The sequence below is a fragment of the Salvia splendens genome, chromosome 19, assembly GCF_004379255.2.
Source record: "Salvia splendens isolate huo1 chromosome 19, SspV2, whole genome shotgun sequence".
Lineage (NCBI taxonomy): Eukaryota > Viridiplantae > Streptophyta > Magnoliopsida > Lamiales > Lamiaceae > Salvia > Salvia splendens.
The window spans coordinates 18,417,112-18,431,816 of NC_056050.1; the positions used below are offsets into that span (position 1 = coordinate 18,417,112).

Below are 14,705 nucleotides of genomic sequence, written 5' to 3' on the forward strand. Positions count from 1 at the left end.
AGTTAGTGGATTATGAGACCCACTTTTTTATACTTTCTCCGTCCCCAAAGAGTATGAACTTTGAGTTCGGCACGAGTTTTAATAAATAAGGGAAAAGTAAGAGAGAGAGGGTAGTGGAAATAATGTTAGTGGAGAATGGAGTCCATATTATTATAATGATATAAGTTGTTAATGGTAATGATATAAGTTGTAAAGAAAATGATGTGTAGGGGTAGTATATTGTTTGACTTTTTCCAATTTAGAAAGTTCATACTCTTTAGGGACGGATGAATAAAGAAATAATTCATACTCTTTGGGGACGGAGAGAGTATTGGTTTTATAATAAAATGCGAGTGAAGTGAGTTAGTGGAATGTGATACTTACTTACCATTTATGGACAAAATGTGACTCTTATTGTGAGATGGATGGAGTAATATTTTATATCATTCTATAATCATCCAACAAGTACTAATTTTTTTTATTTCAAATGTAATTATTTTTAATTTATAGACATTTAATAAAAAAAATTACTCCCTCCGTCCCAGGATAAGATTGTACGGGTTTTAAAAAATGTAAAGAAAAGTGGGTTGAATAAGTTAGTTGAATATGAGTTTCACTAATATATATTAGTTTTATAATAAAATGTGAGTGAAATAAGTTGGTAGAATGTGGGGCCTACTTAATATTTATGCTAAAAGCGAAATAGGACTCTTATTGTGAGACTGACCGAAATAGCAAAATAAGACTCTTATTGCCGAGGGCGTAAAATACATGAAAATTTTATGAGAAATATATTAAGAAATTTAAAGATGCAAGTTAAATAGAAGCTGCACCACGGTCCATGAGTCGCATCGCCTCTCCACTGGCCTTTAACACGCTTTTATGCATTACCTGCATTATCAGTGTGTATTTATTTCCACGATTAGCAATCAATAGTGAAATTCACCGAACTTGAATAGAAAATTTGATAATTTGGGAAAACAAACACTCTTATCTTCACCACTTAACTCCAAATTCTGCAAAATCGAAACCGAAGAAGCTTGAAGAATAGCGAGGTCCTTCAATTTTTGAGCTGAGCACGACGGGGCCCAAGAATTGGGGGAGAAATGGACGATTACACGCGAGAAATGATGGATTTGAAAACCCTTGTTACACGCACTCTCGAGAAGAAAGGCGTTCTCGCCAAGATCCGTGTGAGCATTGCCATTCTCTTATTGTTTATCTTATTTTCTGGTTCATAGCGCTCCCTCTCTTTTTAGTTCTCGTGTTTGGGATTCAAATTGCTCGGGCGATCTGGTGATTTTGAGAGAATTATCAAGGCAGATTGTCATTTTTAGGGAATTGGGGAGTTTTCACGGTGGTGGAATTTGTTCAGCATTTGAGTGTAATTACTTGTTGTCTGATGACTGTAGCCTGTGATGTTTCCTCGATTTCATGCTTATATTGTTATATTCAGCTTTGAATAGGTCAGGTAAAGGTAAAGGTAAAGGTAAAGGAATGGAATGTATGTAATGGTAGTATTTGCTGAGGATATAACGCATTTGGATTATTATTATTTTTCTTTTAGATTTCTGGTAAGAGGTCTTAGGCTTTGTGACCTTTTTTGTGTTGATGGTTGGACTTAAATTATTTCTTATTGTGTATTGTTTGTTTTATTGTCTTAATTTACATGAGAATTTGGTTTGAAAAATGATAAATTACACATTAGCCAACGTATTATGAGCATTTCATTATTACTAGTTTTTTCAAAGATTCATAGTGTCAGTCAGAGTTAAGTAAGAAGTGGAGCTCATCTGACTATCTACACCTCTTTATATGTTGTGATCCCAGTTACTGCATGCACTACTACATTTTATATACGTTTCTTTATGCACATATCATCTTAAATGCTGAAAGTTCTATATGTTCCGGTTTATTAGGCTGAATTGAGAGCTAGTGTATTTGAAGCGATAGAAGAAGAGGATAGAGTTATAGAGAAAGATGATGGACTGCCTCCTGCTCTTCTGGGTAGTTGCAATGATCGTGCAAAGCAGCTCCACAACTCTCCTTCTGGTACTTACCATAAAAATGTCCTCTTGCCCTATGTTGTCATGTATTTACATCTCATTTCGTTAGGTTGCAGTTATGTACTTTGAAATAGAAATCTATAAGCAAAGTCCTCCCATTTGGTGAACTTATGTTCACGTTTACCTGGAGATAGAGTCAGACTGTTATAAAAAAACTCGATGACCTCAAATGTGCAGACTTTATTCAGGATTATGGTTCTCATAAGGACTCTTCGTTTACATTGAACATTAAGTAAATCATATGTTCCAACAGGGTTTAAAGTTTCAGGAGGGACATTTATTCTGGACTATGGTTCTCTTAAGGACTCTTCTTTTGCATTAAACATTAAGTAAATCATATATTCCAACAGGGTTTAAAAGTTTCAGGAAGGACATTAACTTTCACTCAGATGCATTTGTTATTTCTAGTTCTGTTATGAGCTTCATGATATTAATATTGTATCATCTTGTAATTGCAGGACGACTTCTAACTGCATTGATATGTGAATATCTAGATTGGGCTCAACTAAACCATACCTTGAAAGTTTACTTGCCAGAGTGCAATTTGGTACTTTTTTGACATGTTTTCCTTGTAATCTTCTTGCGTTGTGAGCTTTGTCTGTACTGATTTGTTTACTTCCCTTCTGTTTCAGCCAAAGGATTCATGGAAATCGGAATTAAGAGACTTTAGCAGCAAAAATGGATATGACCTTAATCGTAATGGTGACAGTGGGCCTTTGCTTTTGGACGTACTTGAGGGGTTCTTAAAGTACGAGGTATGTGAGTCCAGTCCTATAATTATTAATTTATTACATAAGCAAATTGGAAATTCTACAAATGGTTCTATCTGCTTGCTTAATGTGTTTAGCTTGCTGGGTTGAACAAATAACACTAATGAGCTTTGCTGATTGTAAAGAGTCTGAATTCATAGATATGTTTCTGAGGAATTGTTAGCTTTCCCTCTCAATTTATTGCATGATGTTGCAGAATTTATCCCAAGGAAGAGGGAGCAACAGGAGATCAACTATTCCAGATACCGACTCTCTATCAAACATTGATCCTAGAAACATGAGAAGGACTTCACCGTCATCTCTTGCTGGCGGTGTACCTCCATTAGGAAGGTTTGTTGTCAATAATCATTTCACTGCCAACTTTCTATAACTTGATTTGAAGCTTCCCATCATATCATCTACTTTATGCTGTGCTCGTTTCAGGCCTCTTCCTGCTTCACAACCATCTGGTAAGTAGCTAAAGCATCTAAACTTGGTTTTGCAGAACCATTTAATGTGATGTACCTTCTAACTGTCTGACTATCAGATCGCCGAGCTGGGTCATCTACATCTGGCTATAGGAAAGACGAATACAGTTGGAGATATGATAATGATGAACTTCCAGAAGATGTAGGCCGGGCTTCAGCTGCACTGGAAAATCTGCAGTTGGATAGAAAAACTCGTAATTTAACCAGCTCATGGAGGTTTGTTTCTGAAATCTGAACATTGACCTTATGGTTCTTTACACCGTGCTAGAGATGCGTGAATCATAATTCAAAAATTTTGGTTCTACAATATACTTTGTAATGATCCTGCTAGCGTTTCATCATCTCTCGTAAGTGGAAAGTGGAATCTTCCAGTTACAACATAAGAAAACTCAATCATTGTAATACATGTACCCTGTCTGCAAATACCTTTTTCTGAACCCTGGGTCTTTATATCCGGGAGAATTTGGCCTTCAAATTGGGAAGGATGAAGTAAAATAAAGTGGCACATCTGGGAAGTATTCTAAAGGATATGGATGGGCGACATACAATAGAGCCTTCTTGTCCAAGATTGTGAATACTTGTTAACATATTGGGTTTATTTTTTTGTTGTGTGTTATTGTTTTATTATCTCTATGGAATATGGGATTGATATCTTGATTCAATGATTTGGGGACAGGCATGCTGGTGATGGAATGTCTGAGGATACCAGCTGAGTAAACCGCATGTAACTGCTTGATCTTTGACATAGTCCGCAGGTGATTTTTGCTGCTCCAACAATGTACCAAGTGATTTTATCTAAGATCAATATGTATTTTTGTATTTGGTGATCATATAACTGCTTAATCCCAGTCTTGTTTCTTCCTATTCATTTTTTTTTTTTTGTTCATTTTCGTCGTTAAAGTTGTTAGTTTCAGGATTATGATCCTGTAGGGTGTGCCGATTGTATCAATACGCTACTGATTATTGTTTAAGCTAATGAAAGGTTTATTTCTAAGTTGTTCATATCTACTCACCCATATATAGACAACATTTGTTGTGCAACACCTAGGGATATGATCATGAAGACATACATATGTCAACTACATTTAGTTGACGTACAAATGTGTTTGTGTTGATATCTATAACGTAGATTGTGATATAGTTGTCAGTTATCAATCAAACAGGATCCGCCGCACCTATCAAACACAAAAATAGTCTCTTAACTATTATAGTTAATAAACATCAAGTCAAATTGTTATTTTATCACATACAGCATCAAATAAGTTTAACGTATAAAATCATTTAATCAAGTTAATATTTATAATCTCTATTTAAATGCACATTAGATATTATTATTCTAAAAATAATATTAAGAAATTAAAATTTATTAACCTATAAGCCACATATTGATTTCATAAGCCTTGAATTATTTGAGGATCTTGATGCTGATGCAACTGTATGTTCAACACATCCCCTACCTAAGTCAAAACAAAACACCTAATAATAGTAGTACTATTATGTTAGCCTCATAAAATCCTTGCAATGCTACTAATAGTGAAGAACTAACTTTTGACAATCCACAACTTTAAACATATAGTACTATTTCCATTGGTAATGATGTGTATGTAACAGCAACCATTCACTGTCAAGAGGTTTGTAAGAGCATCCCCAACGCTGCGGGCCGGACCGCACTTGGGTCCCGGCCCCGGCCCGGCGCGTTAAACGACTCGAATTTGCAGCCTGGGATGGTCCTGGTGACACAGTCGTGTCCCGGGGCCGCGCCCAGGGTCCGTCCCGGCCTGGCGTTAGGCGTGCCCGTGAAGCACACGAAGAGTCCCGGCCCGACGTTGTATGTCTTGCGGGCCGGGCCACAAGTCCCCTCCATTTGTTTTCGTTTTATTTGCCTATATATACTCAATTTGTGCACCATTCTTCCATACTTTCAATCCTCTTGTATTCCAATATTTCCGGCTTCTATGGAGTGGTTTAACAGCGACCAACGATAAATGGACGATTTCATCAACGCCAACAACTGGCACGTGCCGCCATCTCCCGACCCAAATGCAACGCCTAGTCCGGGGTTGGCTACCAACATGGAAATAACATCGCCAGTTAGCACTGATGAGTACGAAATCAGTGATATGGAGCCCGCTGAAGGGAGGAGCAAGGGCAAGGTTGCGGATGAGGAGGGGCCGAAGAAGTATAGTCCGCAGGAGACATTGTGGCTGGCCAAGAACTTCATCGACGTCTCTGAGGATCCTATCATCGGCAACCAGCTAAGCGACAAAGTGTTCTGGCAGCGGATTGTAGATAAGTACAATGCTGGTCGACCTAGAGGGTCGTTCGAGCGTAGCTACGTGAAGCTACGCAAGCATTCAGGTCGGGTCCAAAAGGAGATGAACAAGTGGAATGACAAGTGGACTAACGTAGTCCGGATGTGGCCGAGCGGGCACAGCGAGATGGACCTCGTGGAGAAGGCCAGGGCAGAGTCCTTCTCTAATGGGAAGAAGCAGTTCAAGTACTTCGACGTTTGGAAGCTTGTCGAGAAGAGCCCGAAGTACACCGGTGGGGCAGAACCGGCGGCAAGTGGGGCGCAAAAGAGAACCAAAGTTTCCGCCGTTGGACACTACTCTTCGAGCGAAGGAGGTTCGCCAATCGACCTCAACGTGACAGACGACGACATCTTCTTCTCATCCCCTGGTACTCAAAGTCGTCCGATGGGCACAAAGGCGGCAAAGAGGAAAGCGAATGGGAAAGCAACTGCGAGCTAATCCGCTATGCCGCCGTCGCCGCCCAATCCTTCCCTGGATAAGATATCCGACTCTATGTTGGATATGAGTATTACGTTGCAGATGGGCCAGCTGACGAAGTTGACATCGAGGGATACCTCGACAATGTCAGAGTTCGAGCTCAAGTTGCACCATGAGATGATCGCCTACCTTCGCGCACAAATGAAGAAGATGTAGTTTTTTTTTTTTTAACTTTTATGACTTGTATTTTTATTTTCTAGGATTTGTAATTTTTTTTAGGATTAGTAATTTTCTTTTTCTATGATTTTAATTTTTATTTTCTAGGATTTTTAAATTTTCCTTTTTTGACTAAACAATGAATTTTCCCGGTTTTAATTGTTCAACGTATTCTATTTTACGAGTAAAATAGGTTGGAGTTGTGAATAGTGCAATTTAATAGTTGTGGCCTTGGATGGGGCCTGTAGGGTTAGAGGAGTTGTGGTCTGGGACTCAAATTTAGGGGAACGATGACGTGGAGGGCACTTGGAGTGAATTGGGGACGGGATTGGGGATGCTCTAAATTCCCTAAAAAAAAGGCATTGATACAAACTCATCTATTCTTGGACATAGATGAGACTTTATTGTACTAGATTCATTGCTTTGAGAGCATCCCCATTCGTGCTCTTGCCAATGAGTACGGATGTGGACCCGGACCCACTTTTACTCCATGTTCTTAGGCAAGAGCACAACACCCACATCCTTACTCTTCCGCAAGGAAAAGCTCAAGGGTCCCACCATTCTATTATTCAATTTAAATAAAAACATTTCCACAAAATTAAAATGCTTTAATATCCGGAATACTATTACAAATTACAAAAAAATTAAAAATTATATAATTAAAATCCTAAAAATTAAAAAGTACATAATTAAAATTCTAAAAATTAAAAATTACATAATTAAATTCATAAAATTAAAAAAACCCACTACTCGTGGCCGAATTTCCCCCAAATGTGTTTGATTAGGTCTTCTTGTAGCTCAATGTGGGCTCGGGTATCGCGCATAGTGTTCCTTGTTTCGATCCTCTCGCCCACCGTCGTATGCACACCTTGGCGTGGGGGAGACCTCGCGGTCGAGCTTTCGGCTCCATCCTCGTCGTAAAAGCTAGCCGCCATCGGTCCTTCGTCAGCTATAATCATGTTGTGCAAGATAATACACGTGTACCTGATGTTGGCGATATTTTTCACGTACCACAGCCGAGACGGGGCCTTCACAATGTTGAACCGGGCTTGAAGGACCCCAAAAGCTCTTTCGACGTCTTTCCGAGCAGACTCTTGACGCTGCACAAAAAGAACCCGTCTCGGGTCTTGCGGGTTGCTGAGTGTCTTCACGAAAGTCGACCACCTTGGGTAGATACCATCGGCGAGATAGTAACTCATGTGGTATGCATTTCCGTTGACGGTGAAGTCGATCGCCGGTGCTACACCATTCAAAACATCATTGAAGAGTGGTGAAGAATAGAGCACGTTCAAGTCGTTGTTGGATCCGGCAATACCAAAATATGCATGCTAAATCCATAGGCAGTAGTCGGCGACCGCTTCAAGGATAAGTGTTGGGCCGCCGCCTTTGTGGCTGCTTAAGTGTTGCCCCCTCCAAGCAGTCGGACAATTCTTCCACCTCCAATGCATGCAGTCAATGCTGCCAAGCATACCGGGAAAACCATGGACTGTTTCGTGAAGACGAAGCAACCGTTTGCAATCATCGGTGGTGGGTGCCCGAAGGAATTCCTCACCAAAAGCTGAACGAACGCCATCGCAAAAATTTTTAAGGCAAAGGATTCCAGTTGACTCACCGACATGCAAATACTCGTCGAAGAGGTCAGCCGTTTGCCTAGTAGCAAGTTGTCGGATGACACACGTACACTTCTGCAACGCCGAGAGACTTTGCCGACCGGTTGTGTCTGAACTTGTTTGAAAGTATTTAACACAGGCGGATAATGTGTTGACAATACGCATAAACAAGCGTTTTGACATGCGAAAACGGCGCCGAAAGTAATCTTCCAGAAACCGCGGTTGGTCGGAAAAATAGTCGGCAACAAGCCTTTCGTTGGCCCCCCTCCCGGTCACGATGGATGTAGCGGCGAGTTGATCTAGTTGGTCGAGGAGGAGGGGCGGTGGTATTCGCGGTGACATAGGCTTTATAGGCGGCACGATATTGTTCATAGTATTCTTGTTATTCGTGCTCCGCTTTCGCAATGAGATTGGTGAAATCCATTTGAGAGGGTTTGAGTGAGAGAGGAAGATGTAGATAAGTTGTATGAAAAAATATGAATGAGAGATGAATGAGAGATGATTTGATGTGGAAAATGGATGATAAATGTGTGTATTTATAGATGATTTTGGGAATAAAAAAAAAACAAAAAAATTCCAAAAAAATGGTAAAAAAGCGGCCATATTTTTAGGAATCTGAAAATATATATTTTTTAATTTTTGGTATTATTTTAGATTTAAAAAAAAAATTAATTTTTAACGGAAATGCAGTTGGCCAATCAGAACACGCCACGTCAGCTGCAGCAGGCACGGACGTGCTCGATCCATCGAGCAGCGCCGCGCCAGCGGCAAGAGCGCAGCGGCAAGGCACGGACAGACGGATACGTGCCCACTCACCGCTGCTGATGCTGTGAAACTTACAAAGATGAGCAAAGCCACAGCTATTATGAAATAAAGTGAGATGCCTGAAGTACTGTAGCAGCAGCAGCATCTTGCTCGGTAAACATGTGGGCATCTTCTGTCACTTTCTGTTTTTGTTTTACCATCATTAAAACTTTGAAAGGGAAACGACGACACAATTGTCAAAGTTTTTAAACAAAAAGTAGAAACAGCATATGAGAAAGAGAGAAATTCAGTCAATCTAGCAACAGTCTACCTAAACCATGGCATTCTCTTTGTTCCCAATTTAAGAGATTTTAACCTGTCATTAATAAACAGGAGAATTCGACCCAAAGGATTAGTATATTAATAGAGATAGTCCATTTAATCTATGTACCTCATGTCATGTTGATTATAAACCAATCATAACCTCATGCATTTAAGTGTAACCCGATTAGCCCGTTAGGCAAATCTAACACTGAACATTGAGGGTTAAGATTGTAAAATTTTAACATGATAAAATTCAAGTCCAATTAACCCTCAACTCCCTATTGACACGTGACACTAAAACTCCCACATGAAATACGTGTAGGGAAGGAATAATAGGTCATTATCGCACAGGGAAAATCGATCGATTCGGTAAGATTGCGAAATTCCGATCTTCCCCACTGCTATCGTACGCCTCCCCCTCTAACTTGAGCTTCCCGAGACAATTTAACTCCGCACCAGACTATGCCTTGCCCTCTCAAATTCACCAATTCCGTTATCCTACACCCACACCTACCCTTCACATTTCTCGCCCCCTCATCCTCCGCCACCACCACCGGTCAAGCGACGGCATCTTTCCCGTTAAATAAATCCACCGGCTGGTGGCGCAGGACGACCACATCCTCTCCTCCGCCACGCCGTAGAATCGCTTTGCGGAGTGGCCGGGAACATCACCGATTCGCATCGGATTCTCGAAGCGGAGAAGTAGATAAAAAGCTGTTTTGCAATTCGGATACTAATTTCGGTTCCAAAATGTGCGTCACCAACAATGGCAAGGCCGAGAGCCAATCCGACGTGTCTCCGCCCACGCAAAAGCTAACCGGAAAACCACCGGCGAAGCTGCTCACATTGCCTACGATATTGACGATTGGACGCGTCGCCGCGGTGCCGCTCCTTGTAGCCAGTATGTATCAATTGCGCATCGTAAATTGTGCTTTCATGTGTTTATTTTAGGGTGTTTATGTGGTATGGTTTGATTTATCTCGAATCGTGCAATTGTGCACATTGTATTATTTGCTTCTTTTGCACAATTTATTGTATCCTGATACCGTATTTCTGACTGAAGGTTCGTGTAATCTGTTGAATAATAAGGTTGTGGTATAATATAACGTCATCATCTCATAGATGACAACACAGATATTGGAATTGTTAATTGAGCTGTTTTTTTTACTTGGAAATGCAATCAGTTTTAGGTGAATTTAGTGATTGGTTTGAGTGTGCATTCTATCTATTTTATGGTTCCAGTTTGCTCTGTTTATAGAAGTCATGTGATTGACACTCTACTTTCAATGGTTAGCATTTTATGTTGAGAGCTGGTGGGGACCTGCTGTTACAACTGGGATTTTCATTGCTGCAGCCTTTACAGATTGGCTTGATGGATACCTTGCTCGAAAGGTGCGGTCTGTCTAGACTCAGCTTCTTTGAGTTATCTTGTCATGCTTATCTTTATTTTCATTTTTTCTCTATTTATGGTGATATTTTTGTTCGACAGATGGATTTGGGAACTCCGTTTGGTGCGTTTTTGGATCCAGTGGCAGATAAGGTAACACTGAGAGCTATTGTACTCACTTGGCAGAAAAAAAAGTTTCAATAAATACATGGAATATGTAAATAGATTTGAATAAGAAAATATCTTCCAAGATGACAAAATTGGGTTACATTTATCAGAGGAAAATCCAGGTATTTTTTCCAAGGGGTACACTTAATTCAAAATTTGAATACAAGGGGCCCACTTTAACCTATGGAGATACATATATCTTGCTGTAGAAGTATTGTCCTCTATTTATTTTATGGGACCAACTGTTGCATGACTTATGTTGAAATACATGAAGACTGCTACGTGTTCATCTTCTTTCTTCGTAAAATGAATGCAGCTTATGGTTGCTGCCTCACTGATCTTGTTGTGTACCCGACCTTTTGAAGCTGGTGGGTTAGGGCATGCACCATGGCTGTTAACTATACCTGCTATTGCTGTAATTGGCAGAGAGGTAAGATCTTAACACTTTCTTCTCACAGAAACAAATTTTGTGCCTTTTAAGGCATATCCATACACAAGATAAAATTTTTATGCTTAGCTACTGGTGCATCTGCCATTGAAATTAATATGTTTATTTATTGTATTGAATATTGATATCAAGGCTTCTACATCAATAATAATATTTCAACCTCTCTCTCTGTTTAAGATATGCATTGTGCCTAGAAGAGGAAGTGAAGGGAGATAGGGGAGGCAGTCAGAAATTTAAGTTTTTTATCCTTCTAATCCATGATGTTTGGTACAGTTGCAAGGAACAATGGGTTAATTCTCTTAGAAATAGGGAAATGATACATGGTTATTTTTTGTCCCCTGCAACTCTATAACTTTATGTGTTTCTGAAAATTGTAAATTGGAGGAATCAACTCAGTCTCTCAGTTGTGCCTCCTAAGAGAAGAAAAAGGGTGGATCACACTTTCTGAATCTCTCCCCGCACTGATTTGCAATCGAGCTTAAATTAGATTTGATGGATATGCTTTAGAACAATATCATAAGACATACTTAATCTTCGTATGGGAGAAAAGAGGTGGATGACACTTTCTGAATCTCTTCTCGCACCGATTTGCAATCGAGCTTATATTAGAATTGATGGATATGATTTAGAACAATATCATAAACATATTTAGTCTTCATATGGGAGAAGCCATTCAGCTACCAGCTTGAAATACACATAGAGCATATAAACAAGAAAAAAAAAATTCAACTTCATTCTTTTTGTATTTAGATGTCATTAATAGACTTGGATAGCTCATTTTGACTTTGGGGGCAAGTGATTTCTTTTCGGTTGGAAATCTTGTTTTCTTGAATTACTTCACCTCTAATTTTGCACTGTAGATCCTTATATTCAAAGCTTAATACATGCCCATGTTTCAATTTGGTTTAGTTCTAGCATTTACATATTTCTTATGTCTACATGTAGATTACTATGTCCGCCGTCAGGGAATGGGCTGCTGCTCAGGACAGAAAGCTTCTTGAGGTTTGAACCAATGGCCTTGAATTGTAAATTTGTAATTAAAATTAATGTTACAAACTGGTGAATAATGGATCGAAGTACTCATCCAAATTTATTACTGTACTTTCTAGGCTGTTGCAGTCAATAATTTGGGGAAGTGGAAAACTGCCTCACAGATGAGTGCATTAACCATCCTCTTGGCTGCCAGAGATGGCAGGTTCAGTTTTCTTCTTTTCATTCATATAATCCAGCTTTTTTTCAATTGAAGTAGGATATATTTACATATTATTTTTTTCTGAAACTGTTATTCCGCCTTCCTATTCATGCAGCATCATCGGAGCCAAAACATTTGCTTATTCTGGTGTTGTATTGCTATACATTTCGGCATGGCTTGCCTTATGGTCACTGGTTGTGTACATGAGTAAGATATGGAAAGTGCTTCTGAGCCAGTAACTTGGCGTATCAGTTTTTTTTTTTTAATCTTGGTTCGTAGCAATTATAACGAAGAATGGAGGAGCAAAGAAATCCCCACCCGTACAAAGAAGAGATTGTTCTAAATATGGGTGAGCAAGTGCTGCTCCATTTGAGATTCTTTAGCATCAACTGAGTTCTATCCCAGGAGCTCTGTGTTCCAATTATCCAAAAAATATACTAGACGAAATAATGCATGTTGCTCTAGTGACCCCTCGTCACCAATGTAACGAGCGAACAACAGTAGATGACATTCCATGTGTTGCTCAGGCAGTCTTCTTTATTTTTGTTAAAAGTCACTGCTTTAGCAGCTTGGTACCCTGATTTAGGCTAGTAGTATTTGTTATCAAATGTACTATATAGATATATGGTATGATAAAATCATGAAGCATGATCATGATGCTGTTTATCTATATACTCAGTGGCACTATTATGGAACAAATGCAGAGATACAACACTGAATGTATCATCAATAATTGGTGTGTTTCATATGCCAGTGAGCAAGAAAATTTAATGAACATGAGTCCCTCTGCATCTTCCTGGCATAATTTAACATATATAAACTGTTGTGAGATGCCCAAAGGCAGCTCTGTACATCTGAATAAGTATCTCCCCTTTTCTTTATCAGTTTTGATGAAACTAATCAAGAACAAAACATGTTTATACCAATCTAGTCTATGTGTTGTTGGCATCTCCGGGTGCTACCCGCCTCCTTTTATGGAAAGTGGTGGACTATTACAGTGATGTCGTCGTGGAAATGTCTCCTCACTCCCCTGTCGATCCTTTCCAGGTCCGAATATCTCACCTCTCTCTTCAATGCAGCCTCCTGGAGGGCGGCTTTTACTAGCTTCTTGGCAACACCCTGTAATGGGTGTATAGTGTGATTTTTCACGAGGAATATTTAAAATTTTAGAAAGTGTACATTGCGTGGAGAGTGGTGGACTGTGCTAAGGTGTTCCCATAGAGCATCCGAGGCATATATAAGAAAGTGGTCTTGGTGTTGAAGTTTCTGAACTTGTCTCGATAGGGTGTGGAATTCTGAATTTCGCTAACAAAGGCGGTTTGTTGAATTCTGCTTTCTTCAGGTAGGTTTATCTCGAAATCTGGGATGGAACAAGGAAAGGAAACACAGAGTTAGGGAAGCATATTCCGTCTTGCACATGAATCCCCATTGTTTTTGTCTTTTTCTTTAAAACAATATTTTTTACCTGAATGAGACCCTTCACTCGCCAAACCATGTGCTTCAGAACAACGATGTTCGGATCTTCAGGCTGCAACGAGCGCCACTCCTCCCGAACAGATTCTTTATAACATCCGCAGACATTTCTTGACTCTCTAACGTAAATCCTGCATCAGATAGCTGGAAAGTGAGTAAACCACGAGTTTTAGCAAGTTTACGATCAACTCGTGTAAGGGACTTCAAACAATAGAGATAACAAATCTTCCAAAAACCAATAAAACAATAGATCAAGAAGCTTATATCTCATCATAAATCATTTGAAGCTTAGATGACATTTCCAGATTGGAATTACTTGATTTTTTTTACCAAAACAAAAAAAAAGGTACATGGATAGAGTTCAACATAGGAACTGCATTTATCTAAAATTACACGTAAAGACCGACATAAGCAGCACGTACACACACAATATTCGAAATGCAACTAGTTGAAAATATTATCCCAACATGATGTTAAGAAAGATTCTAAATCTCCTTAAGGCACTTATTGAACATAGTACTCCACATCTTGTCATGAATTTGTCGTCGGATTAGTCGTAGTGTGATCGACCTAAAGAGCAGAATATTACCAAAAACTTTATTGAAAACACTCCCACTGTAAAAGAAAGAAGCATCAACTACAAGTCTAACATATCAAACAGCACTACCACAAACATACGAACAACACTAAACGCAACACATTGTAAGACCATATTAGCAACAAAGAACGTAGAAGTGCATACTCTTAATATTTTCGAATAGATGGTTGTTTATAAACCGGGAAGCTTCAGGGCCAGCATGCACGTCGTAGATTCCAACAAATGTCCCACGAGGGCCAGCCTCCATAGAGCTCAGCGGCCCAACTTTACTTGGCATTGATCTTCCAACACATTGTTTGCTTGGATAACCGCGCGCCATTGAAAATTCCCCGTGTATATGTTGAGCTATATCTTTGTACCACCACAACCCGTCCACACAACCACTAGGATTGCCCCCTCTAGTGTTGCAATTCACTGCTCGGCCGCCAACAAGGGGAAACATACTTTCTCCATGAATTTGTCCCCATTTTACTCATAAGCCCAATTTATCACTCTTCTCTTCACCAGACCAACTCTTAGCCCCAATATAACTTT

The 14,705-nt window shown here is 39.6% G+C and overlaps 3 protein-coding genes and 1 pseudogene across 3 annotated transcripts; 3 read left to right on the plus strand and 1 right to left on the minus strand.

Moving 5' to 3' along the window:
* Positions 1–895: 895 nt before the first annotated feature.
* Positions 896–4,276, plus strand: LOC121780263 (protein TONNEAU 1a-like). The gene is made up of 8 exons (XM_042177805.1): positions 896–1,172; positions 1,899–2,031; positions 2,504–2,592; positions 2,678–2,800; positions 3,012–3,145; positions 3,239–3,264; positions 3,342–3,498; positions 3,959–4,276. Exons 1-8 carry the CDS (start codon positions 1,086–1,088, stop codon positions 3,993–3,995), a joined length of 786 nt encoding a protein of 261 aa, XP_042033739.1. The 5' UTR covers positions 896–1,085; the 3' UTR covers positions 3,996–4,276.
* Positions 4,277–5,267: 991 nt separating this feature from the next.
* LOC121779114 (glutathione S-transferase T3-like) lies at positions 5,268–6,032 on the plus strand. Its single transcript, XM_042176456.1, has one exon. The coding sequence runs from the start codon at positions 5,268–5,270 to the stop codon at positions 6,030–6,032; it is 765 nt and encodes a 254-aa protein (XP_042032390.1).
* Positions 6,033–9,227: 3,195 nt separating this feature from the next.
* Positions 9,228–12,770, plus strand: LOC121778634 (CDP-diacylglycerol--glycerol-3-phosphate 3-phosphatidyltransferase 2-like). Its single transcript, XM_042176019.1, has 7 exons — positions 9,228–9,806; positions 10,200–10,297; positions 10,395–10,445; positions 10,777–10,890; positions 11,854–11,910; positions 12,018–12,103; positions 12,216–12,770. The coding sequence occupies exons 1-7, from the start codon at positions 9,368–9,370 to the stop codon at positions 12,337–12,339; spliced, it is 969 nt and encodes a 322-aa protein (XP_042031953.1). The 5' UTR covers positions 9,228–9,367; the 3' UTR covers positions 12,340–12,770.
* A 123-nt stretch (positions 12,771–12,893) lies between these two features.
* LOC121779115 lies at positions 12,894–14,490 on the minus strand (annotated as a pseudogene).
* Positions 14,491–14,705: the final 215 nt, after the last annotated feature.

Coding starts and splice junctions, on each gene's coding strand:
- LOC121780263 (XM_042177805.1), top strand. CDS start 1,086: ATGGACGATTACACGCGAGAAATGATGGATTTGAAAACCCTTGTTACA. Junction 1,173..1,898: donor GCGTTCTCGCCAAGATCCGT/GTGAGCATTGCC, acceptor CCGGTTTATTAG/GCTGAATTGAGAGCTAGTGT. Junction 3,265..3,341: donor TCCTGCTTCACAACCATCTG/GTAAGTAGCTAA, acceptor TCTGACTATCAG/ATCGCCGAGCTGGGTCATCT.
- LOC121779114 (XM_042176456.1), top strand. CDS start 5,268: ATGGACGATTTCATCAACGCCAACAACTGGCACGTGCCGCCATCTCCC.
- LOC121778634 (XM_042176019.1), top strand. CDS start 9,368: ATGCCTTGCCCTCTCAAATTCACCAATTCCGTTATCCTACACCCACAC. Junction 9,807..10,199: donor GGTGCCGCTCCTTGTAGCCA/GTATGTATCAAT, acceptor TTCAATGGTTAG/CATTTTATGTTGAGAGCTGG. Junction 10,446..10,776: donor TGGATCCAGTGGCAGATAAG/GTAACACTGAGA, acceptor AAATGAATGCAG/CTTATGGTTGCTGCCTCACT.